Below are 22,474 nucleotides of genomic sequence, written 5' to 3'. Positions count from 1 at the left end.
CCATGCTGGACAAAAGAGTGGCAGTGTCAGGCACCCCTGTATGCCTTACCAAGTGGGCGTGTTCCACGCAAAGTATGTACGCGGCAGCTGAAAACCCAAACTTGCATAAAATCCATCAGCTACAGCGGCAGACTCTCACTATATCTGAGGAGCACTGAACACTAATACTTGAGACCATAAATCATCAGGCAATAATACATTGGGGAAAAAGAAGTATTCTTTCTACAAATCGATCACATCAGAAAAATGCATTTGATTCCCAGCTTTGCATAAGGTGATCTTGTACTTTGAAGAAACTGAACATAGTTGACACTTCACATTTTGAAAACTTAACATGAACTGCTTGTCAATATAGAGCAAAACACAAACAGCTCCCCCGAGATGTATCTAGTCAAATAAGCCACCATAGAAGTTAGGTGGGGAACATAGTTAAAAAATAATAATTAAGCACTTAAAAGCCTATTTTTATCTGTGCACGCAACAAAGAACAGCAAAGGTTGAAAAAACAGATCCTCGGAAATTAAGTAATTGTGCAGCAAAAGATAATAGTAGCAGCAGTTTTCCATAGAAACTTTGCAGCAGATGAAAACCCAATCGTCCATGAAATCCATTAGTTCCAGAACCGTACCAATAGTTGCAAGAGAAGCATCTAAAGGTTTCTATGGCAATAACAATTACTTAAGATACAAGGTTTCTAGATAATATTTTGCATCAACAAAACAGTAACCGATAACTGTTAGCTCGTACCCACAAATTTCCATTCAATTTCCTCATATGACAAACAACTGCAGGCTTCGGTGAGAAGCTTCAACTTCATGCCCTGTGCTCCCATCATCACCAACCAAAGAAGGAGGTCAAGGCATATCATACAGATGGGCACAGCCATCAAATTTCAAATTCCTCATCACAGTGGGATGAAATGGTTGTGGCGTTGGAGGTGCTTGTGGTGGTTCTTGTTGTGGTCGTGGTGGTGGTTGTGGTGGTTGTGGTACTGGTGCCATCGGCGGCGGTGGAGGAGCATCTGGTGGTGGTGATTGTTGTGGCGGTTCTGGTGGTGGTTCCGTCGCCGGCGGTAGTGGTGGTAGTGGTAGTGCTGCCATTGGCAGCGGAGGAGCATGTGGTGGTGGTGATTGTTGTGATGGTTCCGTTGCCGGCGGTAGTGGTGGTAGTGGTCGTGGACAGGATCAAGGGATGCTCCGCTGGTGGTGCAACCGTTGCTGCGAGCAGTTCACTGCCCATTGCTTGAGACTCGAGGTGATGGAGTGATGGAGATTCTAGGTCCCTGGTTGGCTAGCTTTGCTGAAGATAGTACTAGTTGTTTAGGAGCACAACGTTCTCTGTTTGCGGCCAGCTGAATAGAACAAATGCACGCTCCCAGTTAGTTGATAAACTAGCTAGTTGTTTAAAGTAACAGAACTTGGAATGCGAAACTCATGAGGAAATAACTAGCAGCAGTTACAAAAAGCATGTACCTCCCCTGCTCTGCTCTGCTATGCACTATACCTCCTCCAAACTTACCATACACTGCCAAAGAAAGAAACTGTAACTTGCTCAATACCTCCTCCAAACTTACCATACACATCAGAAATTCCAACCATGTAAAAAAAAAGTGGCCGCTTTGATGGGAGTGGACTATCCATAGCTTATCCATATATATAAAAAAAAGGTCTGCAGGTGTTGCAGGAGCAGTGAGAGCTGGCAATCAGGTGGACTAAGTTTGTTCGATGTCTAAGTTTGTTCTTCCATCTAGCTGCACGAGTAGGCTCCTAAGACCTGCCATATCCATATGTTCGTTTCGACGAATTATCTGCAGCTTCAAGCTGCGGGACCTGATAAACAACCTTCGGTAGAGAAGCAAACTGTAAAAACTCACTCAGTTGTCTATTTGCACAAGAAATCGCTCGGGTTGTCTTGAAATCAGAAAGATGTACGAGCGTCACACACAGGAGCGTAGGAGACGAGCATTATCATTGATTTTATTATCTTCCTCTTACTTAATTTGTTTGACCAAAAAAAAAGTTCCCCCATTTTTTGTCGGTGTTGGTTCCACCACAGTCCAGGCCGGCTATTGGATCCTCCCACCTACTCCCTCTGTTCTGAATTACTTGTCTTAGATTTGTATAGATACGGATGTAATTCAGAACAGAGGGAGTATGACCTACAGTACTATCCCCCGCTCCCGGCATGAACTCGCGCCCATGTACTGTATATAACCCTAGAGTAGAGACTGAACACATCTACTAGTACAAGTCTCTCTACTTGGTGGGGACGACGCCTATAAATAATTCCGTGGAGACGAGTTGCATCTATTCTAAGCTAGGGATGGGCGTGGGGACTGAAAGAGCTTCAATGGAGTGGAGTAATAGAGGCGCGCGTGCATCTTACCACCGGCCGGCGCGCGTCCCCCTGCTCGCACTCGGCCGCGCTGCAGCGACGGCAACGCCTCGCTCGCTCGCTCGCTCTCCGGTGGCCAAGACAGGCCCGCCGCCGCCGGGGATGGACAAGAAACCTGGCCGGATCTTGGTGGGGATGGATGGAGCAGCAGAGCACACTCGTTATCATCGGCTCTGCTCTACTGTTTTTTTTTTCTTTTCCATGTCGACTCTACTAGGTGCTACGGCCCATTCACTCGAGGCCCACGCAATTTAACCAGGATTTTTTATTTTCATTTTTTGGCGGGGAATCAGGGATTGGATTCTACAAGCTACAACTTGAGGGCCTTCTATCTTGACGAACTGTTTCAAAACTAGATTCCAGTGTTTAGGCAATCCTGGTTGTTACTTACTACCAACAACTTGTTACAAGTAAAGCTTGTTACTACAAGTTTTGCTCCCCAAAAAAATACGCGTTACAAGTAGTTTAGGCAATCGGAAATTCTTCTAGGAATGCTTTTCTAAAACTACACTAAAACTTTTTGGGCATCAAGTAGTACAATCTTACAAAGCGACGTCAACATTTTTCTCTAATAGTGCATCGTGAACATTTTTTTAATGTGATAAACACTTTCTAAAAGTAAGCGGACATTTTTTTAATATGGACTACATACGGATGCATGTATACAGACGTAGTTTAGAGCGTGATTCGCTCATTTTGCTTTGTATGTAGTCCATATTGGAACCTCTAAAAAAGACTTATATTTAGGAACGGAGGGAGTAGTTGCTTATAACAGATCATGGTATAGTAGTAGGTATCCATGGATCTCCTAATTTTTCAGGTATTTTTTCTTTGAAAGAATAATTTGCAACCATCGTAGAGATTTCAGCCACGACTATTTTTTCCTTTTATTAGTCATAATATTTTTCATTTATTTGGCATAAGGAGGTATTTTTATAGCATCGGTCAAAGGTACTTGCAGAAACATAGGTCCACAATTCATAATTGTGTTTTTCCACGAGAAGGACAAATTTGTTTTCGTGGGAAGCGCAATTGTGTTTCTTGGGAAGAAGAAAAAAATCACATTTTTCATACTTCCATGAGAATCATATATTTGCTCTGTGAAGGCACATATTTACTTCCGCCTCGAAAAGGGAAAAAATTATGACTCTTTTTTGGTGTGTGCTTCACCATAAGTACCGATTTGCGTCTCGTAGAGGCACTGATTTACTTCCACGAGAAGCGCATATGTGTTTCTCAAAAAAAGAAAGTGGGAGAAAACCATGCTTCTGGCTCCGGTCTTTTCTTAAAGTCCGTCAGGACCTATGAACATTGGAATCTGGTTTTGAACATTTTGACACGAGAAATCCAATGTTAAGAAGGGTTCAACGTTTGGACGTGCGGTTGAAGAGATAAAATGTTTTGAACTATGGAGAGAGAAAAATCACATGTCGCGACAAGTGATGCGTCAGTGCATGTGCACCCCTTGTCGGCGTCTGAAAAGGTGGGAGTAGTGACCTTTGCAAGGGGTAACCATTATCGAGTGGTTTTGCATAGTTCCTGAGAAGGAGTAGTTATTTTTACATGCTGGCCCAGCCCAAATGCACCGATGCGCACAGTGCTCTCAGCCTCTCACGTCTTCTTCTTTCTTCTTCTTCTAGTAGCTAGTAGGAGGAGAAAAAAAAAGTCTTTCTTCTCCTTTCCCCCAAATCGATCGACGGGCAGAAGAAGAGACTCCATGGCGATTTGGTCCTAGCAAGCAAGCAAAGCAAAGCTAGGTCTTCCTCCCGATTATTCCCCTTCCTTCCTTCTCGCCCGGCTGCCGCGCATCCAATCTGCACGCCGCCGCCGCCGCCGCCGCCGGCCCAACTGCCGCCGAGTTGAGTTCCCACCCAAGAAGGGACCGGAGGAGCAAGCAAGCGCCTTTCGATCGGAGCAAGAAGCAAGGTATGCATGCTTCGCCTCCTTGAATCAGATCGGACCAGACCAGAGGGTTCTTCAGGTCAGGTGCACAACCCAAACATGTACAGGAAAAAAATAAAGGAACAGCAGCTGGGCTGGCTGTTACTCCAGTTTTTGTATCATCTGCTTATGTTTGCTTCACAGTAATCACACAAAAAAGGCATACTCATTCATAGTGACAGGTTAACCGTACTCGGCTCCTGATGATCATTGAACCCACCCGTCGAATCATCGATATTCGATGAACCAGAGATAGATATATTATGTATATGAAAGTGTTGGGCAGTCAGTCGGTCGGTCATGCTCTGTTTCAGACAACAACAAGATGTTAGATTCCTAATTCAATCGGTAAGTCGTCGAATTGGTTGCAGGAAGGAAGGAGATAGATGGCGGAATTGGTCGGGCCGCGCGTGTACAGCTGCTGCCACTGCCGCAACCACGTCTGCCTGCACGACGACATCATCTCCAAGGCCTTCCAGGTGAAGAACAAGGATAATTAATTTGCTTCTCTTCCTTGCTGACTTACTTTGGGCCCTGCGTCAGGGGGGGTCAAGATTGGACAGAGCTTAATCAATAACAAGGAATTTAGATGGACCTGTAATGTAGATATATGTTTGACTGGTTGGGGATGCCATGCTAAAATCAGTAATAGTATCAACTAGGGAGCTTAAATAGGTTCATTCATCAACTGCGATGGAGAGGTCCAACCATCAGAGTTTAGCTAGCATTTGTGTTTCTATACTGTGATCTATCTGTACCAGCTTCAGATGTCCATGTGCTATGATCTGTCTATCTCAATTTTGATTGTGTTTGGAGGATAAGTACTACTAACTCTATACTGTGATCTATCTGTACCAGCTTCAGATGTCCATGTGCTATGATCTGTCTATCTCAATTTTGATTGTGTTTGGAGGATAAGTACTACTAACTCTATACTGTGATCTATCTGTACCAGCTTCAGATGTCCATGTGCTATGATCTGTCTATCTCAATTTTGATTGTGTTTGGAGGATAAGTACTACTAACACTTTGCTCTTTTGGCTCTGCTGTTCTAGGGGAGGAATGGCCGCGCGTTCCTCTTCTCCCACGCCATGAACGTCACCACGGGGGCCAAGGAGGACCGGCAGCTCATGACGGGGCTCCACACCGTCGCCGACATCCACTGCCGTGACTGCCGCGAGGTGCTCGGGTGGAAGTACGAGAGGGCCTACGAGGAGTCCCAGAAGTACAAGGAAGGCAAGTTCATATTCGAAAAGGCCAAGATTGTGCAGGAGAATTGGTAGCAAATGAAACAAAGATAAGATTCAACCAACCATGTGCTCCCAGGAGAATGCTTCTCTCTTCCATGCCTTTGTACATAGCAGCAGTCCGTTTTCTTCTTTTTGAAACTACTACCAGTCTGTTGGTGTTATTTCCATGCCATTTGTTCTTTGAAATGGTTTTGTGATTTGTTGTGTGGGGAGACAAACTTATCTTCATTTGTGTGGGAACCATTTTCTCATTGGTCATAAATAAAATGGATGGTTTGACAATGTGTGATTGTATTTTCCCAACTGTTGTTCAGACTAGTTGCATTTTCTCATTGATAACAAACAGATGGCTCATGACAAGCAACACAACCACATTCATTTGAATTGGCATGAATTCAGTTACATCGCAAGAAAAATACTATCACACTCATAATTCACTGCATATCAATTCAGGTACATCTCTAGTCCCTCTGTTTCTGTGTACAGGGAAGAAGAAAAAGGGTACACGTTTGAGTCCTTGAACCAAAAACCCTAATCAATTCAATCACGACTTACTGCTTCTACAACCTACAAAATTGTATCCCCCACCATGGGGACAACATGCCGCTCCGTGTTACAGCAAACCAGTCAAGGCAGCTCGACCGTGTCCATGTCGATGGCGCTGGACAAGAACAGCAGACAATGATAACCTCTCTATCCCCGCGCATGAGCTCCTGTGATGGAACCAAAACACGCAGGAGGTGTCACAAGTACAAGGACGCAGCGAAAACGATATCCCTCTTAATCTTGCTGACCGCCTCCTCGAGCTTGGCTTCAAGCTGGGTCTCACCGATCGACTGGGACGCCAGGATCAGCTGCTGAAGGACCTCCTCCAGCCGCCTGATGGCCCTGATCAGGCTGCCTTCGAACACCTGTGTCATCTCCATGATCTGGTGAAACTTGGACCCTCTGGCCCACGAGTACACGGCCTCCATCACGTCGGGGCGGAAGGAGTTCACGAAACTCTCAACATCGATCTGGATCTGTCATCAGCAGGGCCAAAACAAAAACAAGTTTCAGCAATTGGGATGCAATTCTGAAGCATCAAAACAGCACAAGCGATATGGTATCATTGTCCGGTACTAGCATCATTATTGAGTACCTTGCATTCAAGCTGGAGGTTCGCGACCCTTCGTGCCGTCTCTTGCAACTGGTAGAAGAGCAGGTCGAGCTCTTCCCTTGGCTTTGGGGCATCCTGAAGCTTCTCCTGCCAGACAAAGCAAGAGAGCAGAGCCACCATCTGCTCCACAGTAGCATCCTTCAAAGTACCACTGAACATAAGCTCGGTCAATGTCAGTTCGTCGGCTGAGCTGATCTCACATGCCACTTTGCCCTTTATTTCGACTACATCCTCACTGGTGATATATCTGAAATCAACAAGACACCCCAATAAGGTTTATGAAAAACAAGAAAATGAAGATTGACGCAGCAGACAGTACTTTCTAGGGTGTGTCTAGGGCACATCTAGATGTGCTCTAGTTATTGCACATCTAATTGAGTGAATCAAGTATAAAGAGGAAAAGAAAAAAGAAAAAGAAAAATATCCACACGAATCTCAATGTAAGATCAATGACATAGGACTTAGATGTGCAATACTTATGGCACATCTAGATGTGCTTTAGCAAAACTGTACTTTCTATTCATGCATGAAACAAATAACATGAACTTCCATATATCTACGAGGTACATCTCTAATTTTCAAACAATGAGGTTATTATTTAACTCTAATAGTCAACAATTGTTCTAGCAGAATAGTTGAGTTTTGTGCTTGTTTCCATCAGGTGCCCAAGCAGAAAGATCATAAATTTGTTCTGCAAATATTTTCTCAAAGAATACTACTGTGCTTCCTAAGAATCCAACATCTGCAGGGCACAACAGCAAGGGTTTTTGTCACAAACATGAGAATGTTATGTTGCCTACTTCACCCAATATTCAGTAACATGGAAGTTCATTTTGCAATTTTCCGAGATGCAAGCACACCAAAGACAAATAAAATTTGGGTGTCAGAGGATGCATTACCCCAGCCTACGAAGAACTCGTTTTCGTGCCTTGAGCTCGTCCTTAAAGGCTAAAGCAGTCGAGGCCCGCATTGTTTTCTTTATGGACTTTATTTTGGCTTTTATTTCTTGCTTAGCATGCAAGACCTTCAGCTTCTGTTGGATATGGGGTGCATTACGGATGTCATGCTTCTCAAACAAGCTCTCCAGAGCTTCTATTCTTCTGGTAGCTTTCCGGTAGGAGCTAGATTTTACCTGACAGGAAGAAAAATATAAGGACTAAATAAGAAGAGGAAGCCTGGCAATATGATATGCGCTGATATTCTTACTTCCATATCTTCTTCTGGATCCAATAGAGGAACCCCATCTTTAGAAAATCTTGAAAGCACTTCTTCAACTTTCCTCAATGTGTTTTCTCGAGCTTCTACAGGCAAAAGATCCTTGGGTATGTACATCCGAACACTACTCAGTCCATCAATCTGTTTATTTAGTTCAATTTAGGATTAGAGTAAGAAAACAAGCAGGTTTGCAATGTGATAAAAAATGGTTACAAGTGGAACATAACAGGTTAACTGGTGAAATGCGAAAAGTAAATCACCTGAGAAAGTGGCAACGAAATAACAACCGGTTCTCCACGGGATTTGAGAGGAATAACCTTCATTGTTTTCTTTCCACTTATGTCCTTGATTACAGAACATCTGGTGAGGACATCAACAGTGTAATCACAATCCTCGGGCCTTCTTTCTGCAAGAACAAAAACCAGAAGTCAGCAGAGTCAAAATAGCTGCAGACAGTACCTCCCCCCAATTAAATGTTGTAAAGCAATGACCATAAAACGTCAGAGTTAGGATCACATTGTAAGGCAGCTGTTTCATGAATTAAAACATAAGAGGGTAGGAACGAGAACAACATGTGGTAGTCTGAAACAAAGAACCTTAAACCATTGTGTGAGTTGATGGATCAAAGAAGGAAACCCGTGAAGGAGTCATTCCTTCAATTGACACAACAAAACAGGTTAATGTAGGTGAGCTTACTGACCATTCACACAGAGATTGCTGCCATGGACTGCAGTGTGTAACTGGCTAATTAGCCACCAAGCTCATACAAGCTTGAGATCTTCTACAAAGGGAATGCCATATAGTTTCTTATAAGGGGAGATTAGATTACTCTTGACTTGGCAATGGCAGATCAATTCTATAAACTGAAGCTGCATGATCTTTACATTGTTATAACTGGCTGGAATGAAGTTGCAAAATTATGGTCACAACTGAATGGTGAGAACTGAAGAGTGAACCCCATGAATAAAATAGCAAAACTAACAGAGAAGAGTGTATGTATGTTACCTTCAGGATTGGTTTTCACCTTCTCAAAATTTATTATAATTCCCCACGACACATTTTCGTCAATAGAGAAGGTGGACTCATCTGTACTGTATTGAACACGAACAAGCCTTCCGGATTGCAAGAAAGGCAGAACATATTTCGGCGAAAGTACAATATCACGGACATCCTTCTTTAAAGTTCTGTACTGCTGTAAGAGATCATAGTAATCCTTCACGCTCTCCTCGTCTTCAATAACCATGGAACTTCTTTCTATTTCCAGTTCCCTGACTTGCTTCTGCACAAAATTCAAACAGAGGAATGTCAGGATAAGTTCCTTGCAGAAATGCTTTAGTAGATGGGGTTTTTGATGTAAACCAAAAGGCACTGCTATGGTAGGTGACACCAGCCAGTTTACCAACATTAACTGCTATTCTAACTGGTATATACAGGCTAGCTAGCATCATCTTGACACATCCAACGTAAGGGTTTACTGCACGTATGCATGTGTGAACACTCATGAACGCAACCGACACAGTTCGGGTACCATTCTCAAAAAACTTCTTCTTTGTAAACATGCAACCATACATAATAAATGGCAAAAAGCAGGTAATAAAACATTGTTGTGGCAGGAACATCTTATTACATCTTAATGGAAACAGTGGGGAATACCCCTAGAAATAATTATACTACAAAATATATATTACAGCAACCTTACACAAGTATCCATGAGATTCAAAGAACATGCATGTATGCCCAAAGCTAACTAACAGGATCATGGGCAAAAGGACAAGAGGTTGACTGCAAATGTAATAAGTTTATTCAAAGAAAGAAAATACTCAGAAAATTTTAACAAACCTCGAGATCAGGGAGAGCTCTATCTGCTTGAAATTGGTAGAATGAATGCCGAAGAAGCTTTTCTGGATCACCATCCTCAGAGCGCAGTTGATTCAACAACATGTTGTAGCTCAAATGGAAAGCACTAATCAAGAAGATAATAATATCAGAGCCAGAGAAATAGAAGAAAAAATGTGCATTTAAACAACATGGAGAAACATAAAATGTACAGAAACAGTAAATGAGGACTTAAGTAATGCTAACTCAAGATTCCAAGATGCAATGAACTGGTATAGCATGAATGGACGAAACTACTTAGTTATCCCAATAGATATGGCATACAACAGTTTTAAGCATAATGTGAACCAAGTAAACATCCAATCCCAGTCTCGGTTCTCGTCCAGTTGGTCTTTCCATTCACAATATCCAGCTAGGATGTATGTATGTTACTGTTCTAGATAGAATTAGGAGCAAAGAATACATGATACAGACCTGTTCAAACTATCAGCACCTCCTTTCAGCATCATTTTGGCAGTTGAGGGTTCCATTTTCTCATCTACCATCAATATACAGATACCACGCTGATCAATACCTCGACGACCGGCACGGCCGCTCATCTGGATGTACTCTCCACTTGACAACCATCTGAATCGATCTCCATCAAACTTGCGTACATTGGTAAACACAACAGTCTTTGCAGGCATGTTCAATCCAATACTGAATGTCTCTGTGGCAAACAGACACTACAACAGCAGATTTCAGTATCAGCAAGAAATTATTAGTCACAAAACACAATTATCACTTACGATTCTAATAAAATAAATACTCCCAAATCATCAGTTCATAAGTCATGACACAGAATAAGATCAGTAAATACAGTACTTGACAAAATTTAGACCTCACTTTCTTTCAATCAAGTTTTACAGTGCTATTGTTCATATAAGAGTAAGGTTACAAAAAAAAATCTAACATACACATTTTTACATTGCAAATTCAAGAAAAATACCCCATGTTCACTACAAAACTGCAATACAACAGCAACTATCCTGATGACCTAAATCCATCATCTGTTACTTTGATGTGAAACACTGAAACCAAGAACTATAACCTCACTTTTAAGGCAGGTAGTTTTAGCTCAAGATAGAAGTTAATAGTGATGTTATTCTTCTGAAGACAAAGTAATAAGCCATTAGGGTATACTACCACACTTCCAACAATATGCTAGTTTGGAGGCAAGGAAACAGTGGCAGCCCAAGAAGTAATGAGAGATCAGCAATATTTGCTAACCTTGATGAGGCCCTCTTGGAAAAGTATCTCAATCACTTCCTTTAAAATGGGCAACAAACCAGAATGATGTACTCCAATGCCGCGTTTCAATAAGGGAAGCATATTCGAAACCTGGGGAAGCTTTTTGTCATCATCTGAAAGCAAATCCATGGCACTCCAAAAAATGGTTTCAATGTTCACTTTCTCATCATCTCCATTCAAGTCCATCTTGGCCATCTACAACACAAGCAGGACAGTCAAAATCAACTAAGACATTTACTTCCTTGAGCCAATATCTTGTAAATCGACTAGTGATTTAGAAAAGAACTTACCTGCATAGCAAGAAATTCACACTCTCTTTTGCTAAAGCTGAAAAGTATCACAGGGTCATATTGACGCTGAATTATCATCTTCACCATCTTGAATATGTCGCTTTCTTCGTTAGTTTTGCCTGCCGAGACGAGGCCCTTTTGCCGCTTCCCGTTTTCCCTCTTCTTGTCACTGCCAGTAGCAGGGGCAAGGACATTCAGAGATTTCTGAAAACTATCCTCTCTGAACTTGCCATTTTCATCAACGACCAGGTATAAGCCATCGCCTCCAGCAGGAAATACATAGTGCTGGAGGGGTGTAGGTCGGTAATCGGTGTATACTATATGACAAGGTTGCTTATGTACCTGAGAAACAAAGTCGTACTACCTTCATTATGCAGAACACATATATGCTGGAAATATAGATGGATGGTTGAACATATATGAACTATCAAAGTCAGGGCGACAACAGAAAAACAGAGGGAGATGCAGACAAACCTTGGCTACCCAATCAGCAAACTCCTTGGCATTGGGTACAGTTGCCGAGAGGAACACAAACCGCGAGTTTTTGGGAGCCATCACAATACTCTCCTCCCACACCACTCCCCTCTCCCTGTCACGCATGTAATGCACCTCATCGAAGATAACCCAGGCGACTTCCCTCATCACCTCGGACCCCTTATACTGCATGCTGCGCCAAATCTCCGTGGTCATGACCTGCATTTCCGAGCACGCACACACGCTTTAAGCACCAAACAGACAAAGGTAATACATACAAAGAGTCAAAGAGTAAAATCTGAATGAGGGTAGCAAGCGATCCAGTACCAAGCAGGAGGCGTTTGGCTCGATGGTGACGTCCCCAGTCATGAGGCCGACGTCGGAGAACTCCTCCTTGAACTCCCTGTACTTCTGGTTGCTGAGGGCCTTGATGGGCGAGGTGTAGATGACCCGCTGCTGGTTGCGCAGGGACATGGCTATCGCGTACAGCGCCACCACCGTCTTCCCCGCCGACGTGTGCGCCGAAACCTGGTGAATGAAACACGCATGAGAGGCAGGCAGCCACTGAATTGCCTGTGGGGAAAACTTGGCGGCGGGACAAATTGCCCAATCCAGCAGGCGGAAGCAAGTATAAAGACTAAATTTTTACAGTGGAATTACATTAACCAGGAGAAGCTAGGCCAAGAGCGGCGTGGTTGGGATGATGGGGGGAGGCGCGGGGATTGGATTTGCTGCTCACCATGACGGACTCGCCGTTGTCGAGGCAGCGGATGGCCTCGGACTGGAAGGGGTCGAGCGGGAAGGGGAACGTCTTGGCCGGGGCCGCGCCCTCGCCGCCGCCGGCGACGACGCGCGGGCCGGAGGCGGACGCGTCGTAGCCCTCGGGGTAGGAGACGTCGTGCAGGCAGGCGACGCGCTCGGCGGCGGCCGGCGGCGGGGGAGCGGGAGCGGCGTCCGCGCGCGGCGCCTTGAGAGGGGGGTCGGGCACGGCTGCGGGGGCTTCCGCGGCCTTGCGCTTGAGGGCGGCCTCCATGGCGCGGCGGGCGGGCGGCGGCGGGCTAGGGTTTATGGAGGGGAGTGGTCGCCCGCGGGGAAGAAAGAGAGCGGTTAATGGCGGCCCGTTGGTCCGGCTGTGTTGCTCTCTATTTAGGGCCCACCTGTCAGTGTTCGGAGATGCGTTTTCTGGTGCCGAAAGCGGGTTTAGAAGAATGTGTGTCTTGCGGTTCATGCATGGTAAAAACCAGGGGAAATTTATAATAACGTTCTCTTTTTTTTGCGAGAGATAATAACGTTCTCTTTGACAGTTGGAATGATTCAGATGTGGATTTGTTGAACTAAGCGATGAGATAGTAACTGGCATAGTGTTAGAAAATTGAACACGGCCTTTTCGGAATGTCTGGCAATTGGTGAAATAATATTACCTCCGCGCCGAAAAAAAGGTTGTCGTATCTAGACAAGTTTTTCGGGGTGGAGGGAGTAGTAACAAATAGGAGTAGTAGATAAGTTGAAGGGATACAATGCATAAAGCATAGAACAAATAGATGACATGCATTTGAATTCATAACAAGTGAATACTCATAACATATCCATGTTCAACTAAAGATATGAATAAAATATACCCCCTTAAAGAAATATAAAAGCGTTTAGATCACTGTATTTCTTTACGGAGGGAGTACATAACAAGCGAATATTTGCAAACCAAATGCAGAATAACCAATTAATGAAAACAGTAAAGATACAATACACGAGATTTATGGCACTCAAGCATCTAAAAATGGTAAAGGTACAAAGCTAAGCATTCGGCGGTGGTAGAAAAGGGCCTAACAAACACATGAGCTGGAGGACGTGCGTGAAAAACTCCCCTCCAGTACTGAGATGTTTGGCATGGAAAGCACCCCCGCATCGAGGAGCGATGTAGAATAGCATCTCCAGCCATACCCCCGCAATGAGTTTCCAACGGTCATCTTCAGGCATGTCGGTCAAATGACAAGCCACTATACATGCACGAGGCAAAACGGGTGAATCAAGAGCCTTTATATTGTCTTTCAGAAGTTGCACCTGAGTTCCCAATTGGTTGTTGTAGTCAGCAAGAACGACGGTATCATCAATAAAAGAAACTTGATTGACCGATGGTCCCCTTTCTCTGATACGTTGAATCATTGTCCTAATAGCTTCCTTAATAGCTAGATTACCATTTCCTCCAAGAACATTCTTGATTTCCTTATGAGTGTTAATATATATGAGTTTGGAGCTGCCTATAAGCATTACACTGCACGTGAAGACGAGATACATGATATAGTTTGATAGTTCTCTGCCCACCCTTATCATCATTTGAACTTGATAATTAGTGGTGTTGTTTTCTTCTCCAAAGTAGCATATCTCTGTTGCAATGTGCCAGATAAGCACACTTGTTGGTAGGTCAGCACTATCAATGATTGTGTGCATAGCGGTCCATCTCTGAAGCGCTACCTGCCCACGAAAGCTAGCGAAGTTCCAGCCTCCCTGCTCCCCAGTCCCCAAGTCTAACAGTTTTCCTAGGACAAGCTCCTCAAGATCTTTACTGATGGTGATTCTTGTAAATGTCTCACCAATCCACTGTGATAGAACTGACACGATGCCCATAGATTTTTGTCTGGTGTAACATTCAAACATGTTATGTTGTGCAAGCATTTTGGACCAATGTTTTCTATGTCGGCCTGCGGGGTGAATATAGTTGGCTACACGCAGGACTATAGAGGGTGGTGGTGGCAGGATATTGGTGCTTCATTCGATGCATAGCAGGAAAGAATGGTCATGAAGAGAGATGCCACCTCAAGGATTATAGCTCCTATGAGTAATATGTAGGAGACTCTGACATCAATCTGGCTGTAGAGTTGGACCTTTTCGGCGAGCATGAAGAGGACCAATGTTATCAATGTTGAAATAAGAGGGAGGAGCAAGAGAAATGATACAATTGGAAGCCGCACCAGGCTTGTTTTTCTGCCCTCGGAATCTTGGGACATTACTGTTTTGAAATCATAAATCCACCCAAATTGAAGCACATCTTTGGTGTAGATGCGTTCATAAACACGAACCAGCAGTGTGCCGACATAAATGTAGGCCCTGGAGCGGTTTGCACTAGACTTGAGCACGTTGAGCAAATTGAAGGAAATATGCCCTAGAGGCAATAATAAAGTTATTATTTATTTCCTTATATCATGATAAAGTTTATTATTCATGCTAGAATTGTATTAACAGGAAACATAATACATGTGTGAATACATAGACAAACAAAGTGTCACTAGTATGCCTCTACTTGACTAGCTCGTTAATCAAAGATGGTTATGTTTCCTAACCATGGACAAAGAGTTGTTATTTGATTAACGGGATCACATCATTAGTTGAATGATCTGATTGACATGACCCATTCCATTAGCTTAGCACCCGATCGTTTAGTATGTTGCTATTGCTTTCTTCATGACTTATACATGTTCCTATGACTATGAGATTATGCAACTCCCGTTTGCCAGAGGAACACTTTGTGTGCTACCAAACGTCACAACGTAACTGGGTGATTATAAAGGAGCTCTACAGGTGTCTCCAAAGGTACATGTTGGGTTGGCGTATTTCAAGATTAGGATTTGTCACTCCGATTGTCGGAGAGGTATCTCTGGGCCCTCTCGGTAATGCACATCACTTAAGCCTTGCAAGCATTGCAACTAATGAGTTAGTTGCGGGATGATGTATTACAGAACGAGTAAAGAGACTTGCCGGTAACGAGATTGAACTAGGTATTGAGATACCGACGATCGAATCTCAGGCAAGTAACATACCGATGACAAAGGGAACGATGTATGTTGTTATGCGGTCTGACCGATAAAGATCTTCGTAGAATATGTAGGAGCCAATATGAGCATCCAGGTTCCGCTATTGGTTATTGACCGGAGACGTGTCTCGGTCATGTCTACATTGTTCTCGAACCCGTAGGGTCCGCACGCTTAAGGTTTCGATGACAGTTATATTATGAGTTTATGAGTTTTGATGTACCGAAGTTAGTTCGGAGTCCCGGATGTGATCACAGACATGACGAGGAGTCTCGAAATGGTCGAGACATAAAGATTGATATATTGGACGGCTATATTCGGACACCGGAAGTGTTCTGGGTGATTTCGGAGAAAATCGGAGAGCCGGAGGGTTACCGGACCCCCCCCCCCGGGAGAAGTAATGGGCCATATGGGCCTTAGTGGAGAGAGAGAGAGGGGCAGCCAAAGGTGGGCCGCGCGCCTCCTCCCCCCTGGTCCAAATTGGACTAGGAGAGGGGGGGCGGCGCCCCCCTTTCCCTCTCCCTCCCCACTTCCTTCCCCCTCCTAGTAGGAGTCTAGGAGGAGGACTCCTCCTTGGCGCGCCTATAGGGCCGGCCGGCCTCCTCCCCTTGCTCCTTTATATACAGGGGCAAGGGGCACCCCTAGAGACACAAGTTGATCCACGTGATCATATTCTTAGCCGTGTGCGGTGCCCCCTTCCACCATAGTCCTCGATAATATTGTAGCGGTGCTTAGGCGAAGCCCTGCAACGGTAGTACATCAAGATCGTCACCACGCCATCGTGCTGACGGAACTCTTCCCCGACACTTTGCTGGATCGGAGTCCGGGGATCGTCATCGAGCCGAACATGTGCTAGAACTCGGAGGTGCCGTAGTTTCGGTGCTTGATCGGTCGGGCCGTGAAGACGTACGAATACATCAACCAAGTTAACGCTTCCGTTGTCGATCTACAAGGGTACGTAGATCACACTCTCCCCCTCTCGTTGCTATGCATCACCATGATCTTGCGTGTGCGTAGGAATTTTTTTGAAATTACTACGTTACCCAACAGTGGCATCCGAGCCTAGGTTTTATATGTTGATGTTATATGCACGAGTAGAACACAAGTGAGTTGTGGGCGATATAAGTCATACTGCTTACCAGCATGTCATACTTTGGTTCGGCGGTATTGTTGGACGAAGCGGCCCGGACCGACATTACGCGTACGCTTACGCGAGACCGGTTCTCCCGACATGCTTTGCACATAGGTGGCTTGCGGGTGACAGTTTCTCCAACTTTAGTTGAACCGAGTGTGGCTACGCCCGGTCCTTGCGAAGGTTAAAACAACACCAACTTGACAAACTATCGTTGTGGTTTTGATGCGTAGGTAAGATTGGTTCTTGCTTAAGCCCGTAGCAGCCACGTAAAACTTGCAACAACAAAGTAGAGGACGTCTAACTTGTTTTTGCAGGGCATGTTGTGATGTGATATGGTCAAGACATGATGCTAAATTTTATTGTGTGAGATGATCATGTTTTGTAACCGAGTTATCGGCAACTGGCAGGAGCCATATGGTTGTCGCTTTATTGTATGCAATGCAATCGCGCTGTAATGCTTTACTTTATCACTAAGCGGTAGCGATAGTCGTGGAAGCATAAGATTGGCGAGACGACAACGATGCTACGATGGAGATCAAGGTGTCGCGCCGGTGACGATGATGATCACGACGGTGCTTCGGAGATGGAGATCACAAGCACAAGATGATGATGGCCATATCATATCACTTATATTTATTGCATGTGATGTTTATCTTTTATGCATCTTATCTTGCTTTGATTGACGGTAGCATTATAAGATGATCTCTCACTAAATTATCAAGAAGTGTTCTCCCTGAGTATGCACTGTTGCGAAAGTTCTTCGTGCTGAGACACCACATGATGATCGGGTGTGATAGGCTCTACATTCAAATACAACGGGTGCAAAACAGTTGCACACGCGGAATACTCAGGTTATACTTGACGAGTCAAGCATATACAGATATGGCCTCGGAACACGGAGACCGAAAGGTCGAGCGTGAATCATATAGTAGATATGATCAACATAGTGATGTTCACCAATGAAACTACTCCATCTCACGTGATGATCGGACATGGTTTAGTTGATTTGGATCACGTAATCACTTAGAGGATTAGAGGGATGTCTATCTAAGTGGGAGTTCTTTAAGTAATATGATTAATTGAACCTAAATTTATCATGAACTTAGTACCTGATAGTATCTTGCTTGTTTATGTATGATTGTAGATAAATGACCTGTGTTGTTGTTCCGTTGAATTTTAATGCATTCCTTGAGAAAGCAAAGTTGAAAGATGATGGTAGCAATTACACGGACTGGGTCCGTAACTTCAGGATTATCCTCATTGCTGCACAGCAGAATTACGTCCTGGAAGCACCGCTGGGTGTCAGGCCTGCTGCTGGAGCAACACCAGATGTTGTGAACGTCTGGCAGAGCAAAGCTGATGACTACTCGATAGTTCAGTGTGCCATGCTTTACGGCTTAGAACCGGGAATTCAACGACGTTTTGAACGTCATGGAGCATATGAGATGTTCCAGGAGTTGAAGTTAATATTTCAAGCAAATGCCCGGATTGAGAGATATGAAGTCTCCAGTAAGTTCTATAGCTGCAAGATGGAGGAGAACAGTTCTGTCAGTGAGCATATACTCAAAATATCTGGGTATAATAATCACTTGATTCAAATGGGAGCTAATCTTCCAGATGATTGCATCATTGACAGAATTCTCCAATCACTGCCACCAAGCTACAAGAGCTTCGTGATGAACTAGAATATGCAAGGAATGAATAAGACTATTCCCGAGCTCTTCGCAATGCTGAAAGCTGCGGAGGTAGAAATAAAAAAGGAGCATCAAGTGTTGATGGTCAACAAGACCACTAGTTTCAAGAAAAAGGGCAAAGGGAAGAAGAAGGGGAACTTCAAGAAGAACAACAAGCAAGTTGCTGCTCAAGAGAAGAAACCCAAGTCTGGACCTAAGCCTGAAACTGAGTGCTTCTACTGCAAGCAGACTGGTCACTGGAAGCGGAACTGCCCCAAGTATTTGGCGGATAAGAAGGATGGCAAGATGAACAAAGGTATATGTGATATACATGTTATTGATGTGTACCTTACTAATGCTCGCAGTAGCACCTGGGTATTTGATACTGGTTCTGTTGCTAATATTTGCAACTCGAAACAGGGACTACGAATTAAGCGAAGATTGGCTAAGGACGAGGTGACGATGCGCGTGGGAAACGGTTCCAAAGTCGATGTGATCGCGGTCGGCACGCTACCTCTACATCTACCTTCGGGATTAATATTAGACCTAAATAATTGTTATTTGGTGCCATCGTTAAGCATGAACATTATATCTGGATCTTGTTTGATGCGAGACGGTTATTCATTTAAATCAGAGAATAATGGTTGTTCTATTTATATGAGTAATATCTTTTATGGTCATGCACCCTTGAAGAGTGGTCTATTCTTATTGAATCTCGATAGCAGTAACACACATATTCATAATGTTGAAGCCAAAAGATGCAGAGTTGATAATGATAGTGCAACTTACTTGTGGCACTGCCGTTTAGGTCATATCGGTGTAAAGCGCATGAAGAAACTCCATACTGATGGACTTTTGGAACCACTTGATTATGAATCACTTGGTACTTGCGAACCGTGCCTCATGGGCAAGATGACTAAAACGCCATTCTCCGGTACTATGGAGAGAGCAACAGATTTGTTGGAAATCATACATACAGATGTATGTGGTCCGATGAATATTGAGGCTCGTGGCGGATATCGTTATTTTCTCACCTTCACAGATGACTTAAGCAGATATGGGTATATCTACTTAATGAAACATAAGTCTGAAACGTTTGAAAAGTTCAAAGAATTTCAGAATGAAGTTGAAAATCATCGTAACAAGAAAATAAAGTTTCTACGATCTGATCGTGGAGGAGAATATTTGAGTTACGAGTTTGGTGTACATTTGAAACAATGCGGAATAGTTTCGCAATTCACGCCACCCGGAACACCACAGCGTAATGGTGTGTCGGAACGTCGTAATCGTACTTTACTAGATATGGTGCGATCTATGATGTCTCTTACTGATTTACCGCTATCGTTTTGGGGTTATGCTTTGGAGACGGCCGCATTCACGTTAAAGAGGGCACCATCAAAATCCGTTGAGACGACGCCTTATGAACTATGGTTTGGCAAGAAACCAAAGTTGTCGTTTCTGAAAGTTTGGGGCTGCGATGCTTATGTGAAAAAGCTTCAACCTGATAAGCTCGAACCCAAATCGAAGAAATGTGTCTTCATAGGATATCCAAAGGAGACTATTGGATACACCTTCTATCACAGATCCGAAGGCAAGACTTTTGTTGCTAAGTTCGGAAACTTTCTAGAGAAGGAGTTTCTCTCGAAAGAAGTGAGTGGGAGGAAAGTAGAACTTGACGAGGTAGCTGTACCTGCTCCCTTATTGGAAAGTAGTGCATCACAGAAAACTGTTTCTGTGACACCTACACCAATTAGTGAGGAAGCTAATGATAATGATCATGAAACTTCAGAACAAGATACTACTGAACCTCGTAGATCAACCAGAGTGAGATCCGCGCCAGAGTGGTACGGTAATCCAGTTCTGGAAGTCATGCTACTAGATCATGATGAACCTACGAACTATGAAGAAGCGATGGTGAGCCCAGATTCCGCAAAATGGCTTGAAGCCATGAAATCTGAGATGGGATCCATGTATGAGAACAAAGTGTGGACTTTGGTTGACTTGCCCAATGATCGGCAAGCAATTGAGAATAAATGGATCTTCAAGAAGAAGACTGACGCCGACGGTAATATTACTGTCTACAAAGCTCGACTTGTCGCAAAAGGGTTTCGGCAAGTTCAAGGGGTTGACTACGATGAGACCTTCTCACCCGTAGCGATGCTTAAGTCTGTCCGAATCATGTTAGCAATTGCCGCATTTTATGATTATGAAATTTGGCAGATGGATGTCAAAACTGCATTCCTGAATGGATTTCTGGAAGAAGAGTTGTATATGATGCAACCGTAAGGTTTTGTCGATTCAAAGGAAGCTAACAAAGTGTGCAAACTCCAGCGATCCATTTATGGACTGGTGCAAGCCTCTCGGAGTTGGAATAAACGCTTTGATAGTGTGATCAAAGCATTTGGTTTTATACAGACTTTTGGAGAAGCCTGTATTTACAAGAAAGTGAGTGGGAGCTCTGTAGCATTTCTGATATTATATATGGATGACATATTACTGATCGGAAATGATATAGAATTTCTGGATAGCATAAAGGGATACTTGAATAAGAGTTTTTCAATGAAAGACCTCGGTGAAGCTGCTTACATATTAGGCATAAAGATCTATAGAGATAGATCAAGACGTTTAATTGGACTTTCACAAAGCACATACCTTGACAAGATTTTGAAGAAGTTCAAAATGGATCAAGCAAAGAAAGGGTTCTTGCCTGTGTTACAAGGTGTGAAGTTGAGTCAGACTCAATGCCCGACCACTGCAGAAGATAGAGAGAAAATGAAAGATGTTCCCTATGCTTCAGCCATAGGCTCTATCATGTATGCAATGCTGTGTACCAGACCTGATGTATGCCTTGCTATAAGTCTAGCAGGGAGGTACCAAAGTAATCCAGGAGTGGATCACTGGACAGCGGTCAAGAACATCCTGAAGTACCTGAAAAGGACTAAGGATATGTTTCTCGTATATGGAGGTGACAAAAAGCTCATCGTAAACGGTTACATTGATGCAAGCTTTGACACTGATCCGGACGATTCTAAATCGCAAACCGGATACGTGTTTACATTAAACGGTGGAGCTGTCAGTTGGTGCAGTTCTAAACAAAACGTCGTGACGGGATCTACGTGTGAAGCGAAATACATAGCTGCTTCGGAAGCAGCAAATGAAGGAGTCTGGATGAAGGAGTTCATATCCGATCTAGGTGTCATACCTAATGCATCGGGTCCAATGAAAATCTTTTGTGACAATACTGGTGCAATTGCCTTGGCGAAGGAATCCAGATTTCACAAGAGAACCAAGCACATCAAGAGACGCTTCAATTCCATCCGAGATCTAGTCCAGGTGGGAGACATAGAGATTTGGAAGATACATACGGATCTGAATGTTGCAGACCCGTTGACTAAGCCTCTTCCACGAGCAAAACATGATCAGCACCAAGGCTCCATGGGTGTTAGAATCATTACTGTGTAGTCTAGATTATTGACTCTAGTGCAAGTGGGAGACTGAAGGAAATATGCCCTAGAGGCAATAATAAAGTTATTATTTATTTCTTTATATCATGATAAAAGTTTATTATTCATGCTAGAATTGTATTAACCGGAAACATAATACATGTGTGAATACATAGACAAACAAAGTGTCACTAGTATGCCTCTACTTGACTAGCTCGTTAATCAAAGATGGTTATGTTTCCTAACCATGGACAAAGAGTTGTTATTTGATTAACGGGATCACATCATTAGTTGAATGATCTGATTGACATGACCCATTCCATTAGCTTAGCACCCGATCGTTTAGTATGTTGCTATTGCTTTCTTCATGACTTATACATGTTCCTATGACTATGAGATTATGCAACTCCCGTTTGCCAGAGGAACACTTTGTGTGCTACCAAACGTCACAACGTAACTGGGTGATTATAAAGGAGCTCTACAGGTGTCTCCAAAGGTACATGTTGGGTTGGCGTATTTCGAGATTAGGATTTGTCACTCCGATTGTCGGAGAGGTATCTCTGGGCCCTCT

The 22,474-nt window shown here is 43.7% G+C and overlaps 2 protein-coding genes and 1 long non-coding RNA gene across 3 annotated transcripts; 1 reads left to right on the top strand and 2 right to left on the bottom strand.

The window, feature by feature from the left end:
- Positions 1–581: 581 nt before the first annotated feature.
- On the bottom strand, positions 582–2,611 carry LOC119331620. Its single transcript, XR_005160588.1, has 3 exons — positions 2,386–2,611; positions 1,473–1,524; positions 582–1,351 (listed from the first exon to the last, which is right to left on the bottom strand). It is a non-coding gene; the product is annotated as an uncharacterized LOC119331620 (long non-coding RNA).
- A 1,391-nt stretch (positions 2,612–4,002) lies between these two features.
- LOC119330561 (protein yippee-like At4g27745) lies at positions 4,003–5,867 on the top strand. The gene is made up of 3 exons (XM_037603674.1): positions 4,003–4,320; positions 4,707–4,814; positions 5,391–5,867. Exons 2-3 carry the CDS (start codon positions 4,722–4,724, stop codon positions 5,616–5,618), a joined length of 321 nt encoding a protein of 106 aa, XP_037459571.1. The 5' UTR covers positions 4,003–4,320; positions 4,707–4,721; the 3' UTR covers positions 5,619–5,867.
- A 72-nt stretch (positions 5,868–5,939) lies between these two features.
- LOC119329220 (DExH-box ATP-dependent RNA helicase DExH9-like) lies at positions 5,940–12,882 on the bottom strand. Its single transcript, XM_037602231.1, has 13 exons — positions 12,589–12,882; positions 12,177–12,377; positions 11,850–12,068; positions 11,376–11,717; positions 11,065–11,280; positions 10,270–10,520; positions 9,799–9,922; positions 8,965–9,238; positions 8,220–8,365; positions 7,951–8,100; positions 7,644–7,876; positions 6,727–6,991; positions 5,940–6,607 (listed from the first exon to the last, which is right to left on the bottom strand). The coding sequence occupies exons 1-13, from the start codon at positions 12,880–12,882 to the stop codon at positions 6,329–6,331; spliced, it is 2,994 nt and encodes a 997-aa protein (XP_037458128.1). The 3' UTR covers positions 5,940–6,328.
- Between the last annotated feature and the right edge of the window lie 9,592 nt (positions 12,883–22,474).

This window comes from Triticum dicoccoides, chromosome 7A (genome assembly GCF_002162155.2).
Source record: "Triticum dicoccoides isolate Atlit2015 ecotype Zavitan chromosome 7A, WEW_v2.0, whole genome shotgun sequence".
NCBI lineage: Eukaryota > Viridiplantae > Streptophyta > Magnoliopsida > Poales > Poaceae > Triticum > Triticum dicoccoides.
This window is presented reverse-complemented; position numbering and strand designations above follow the sequence as displayed.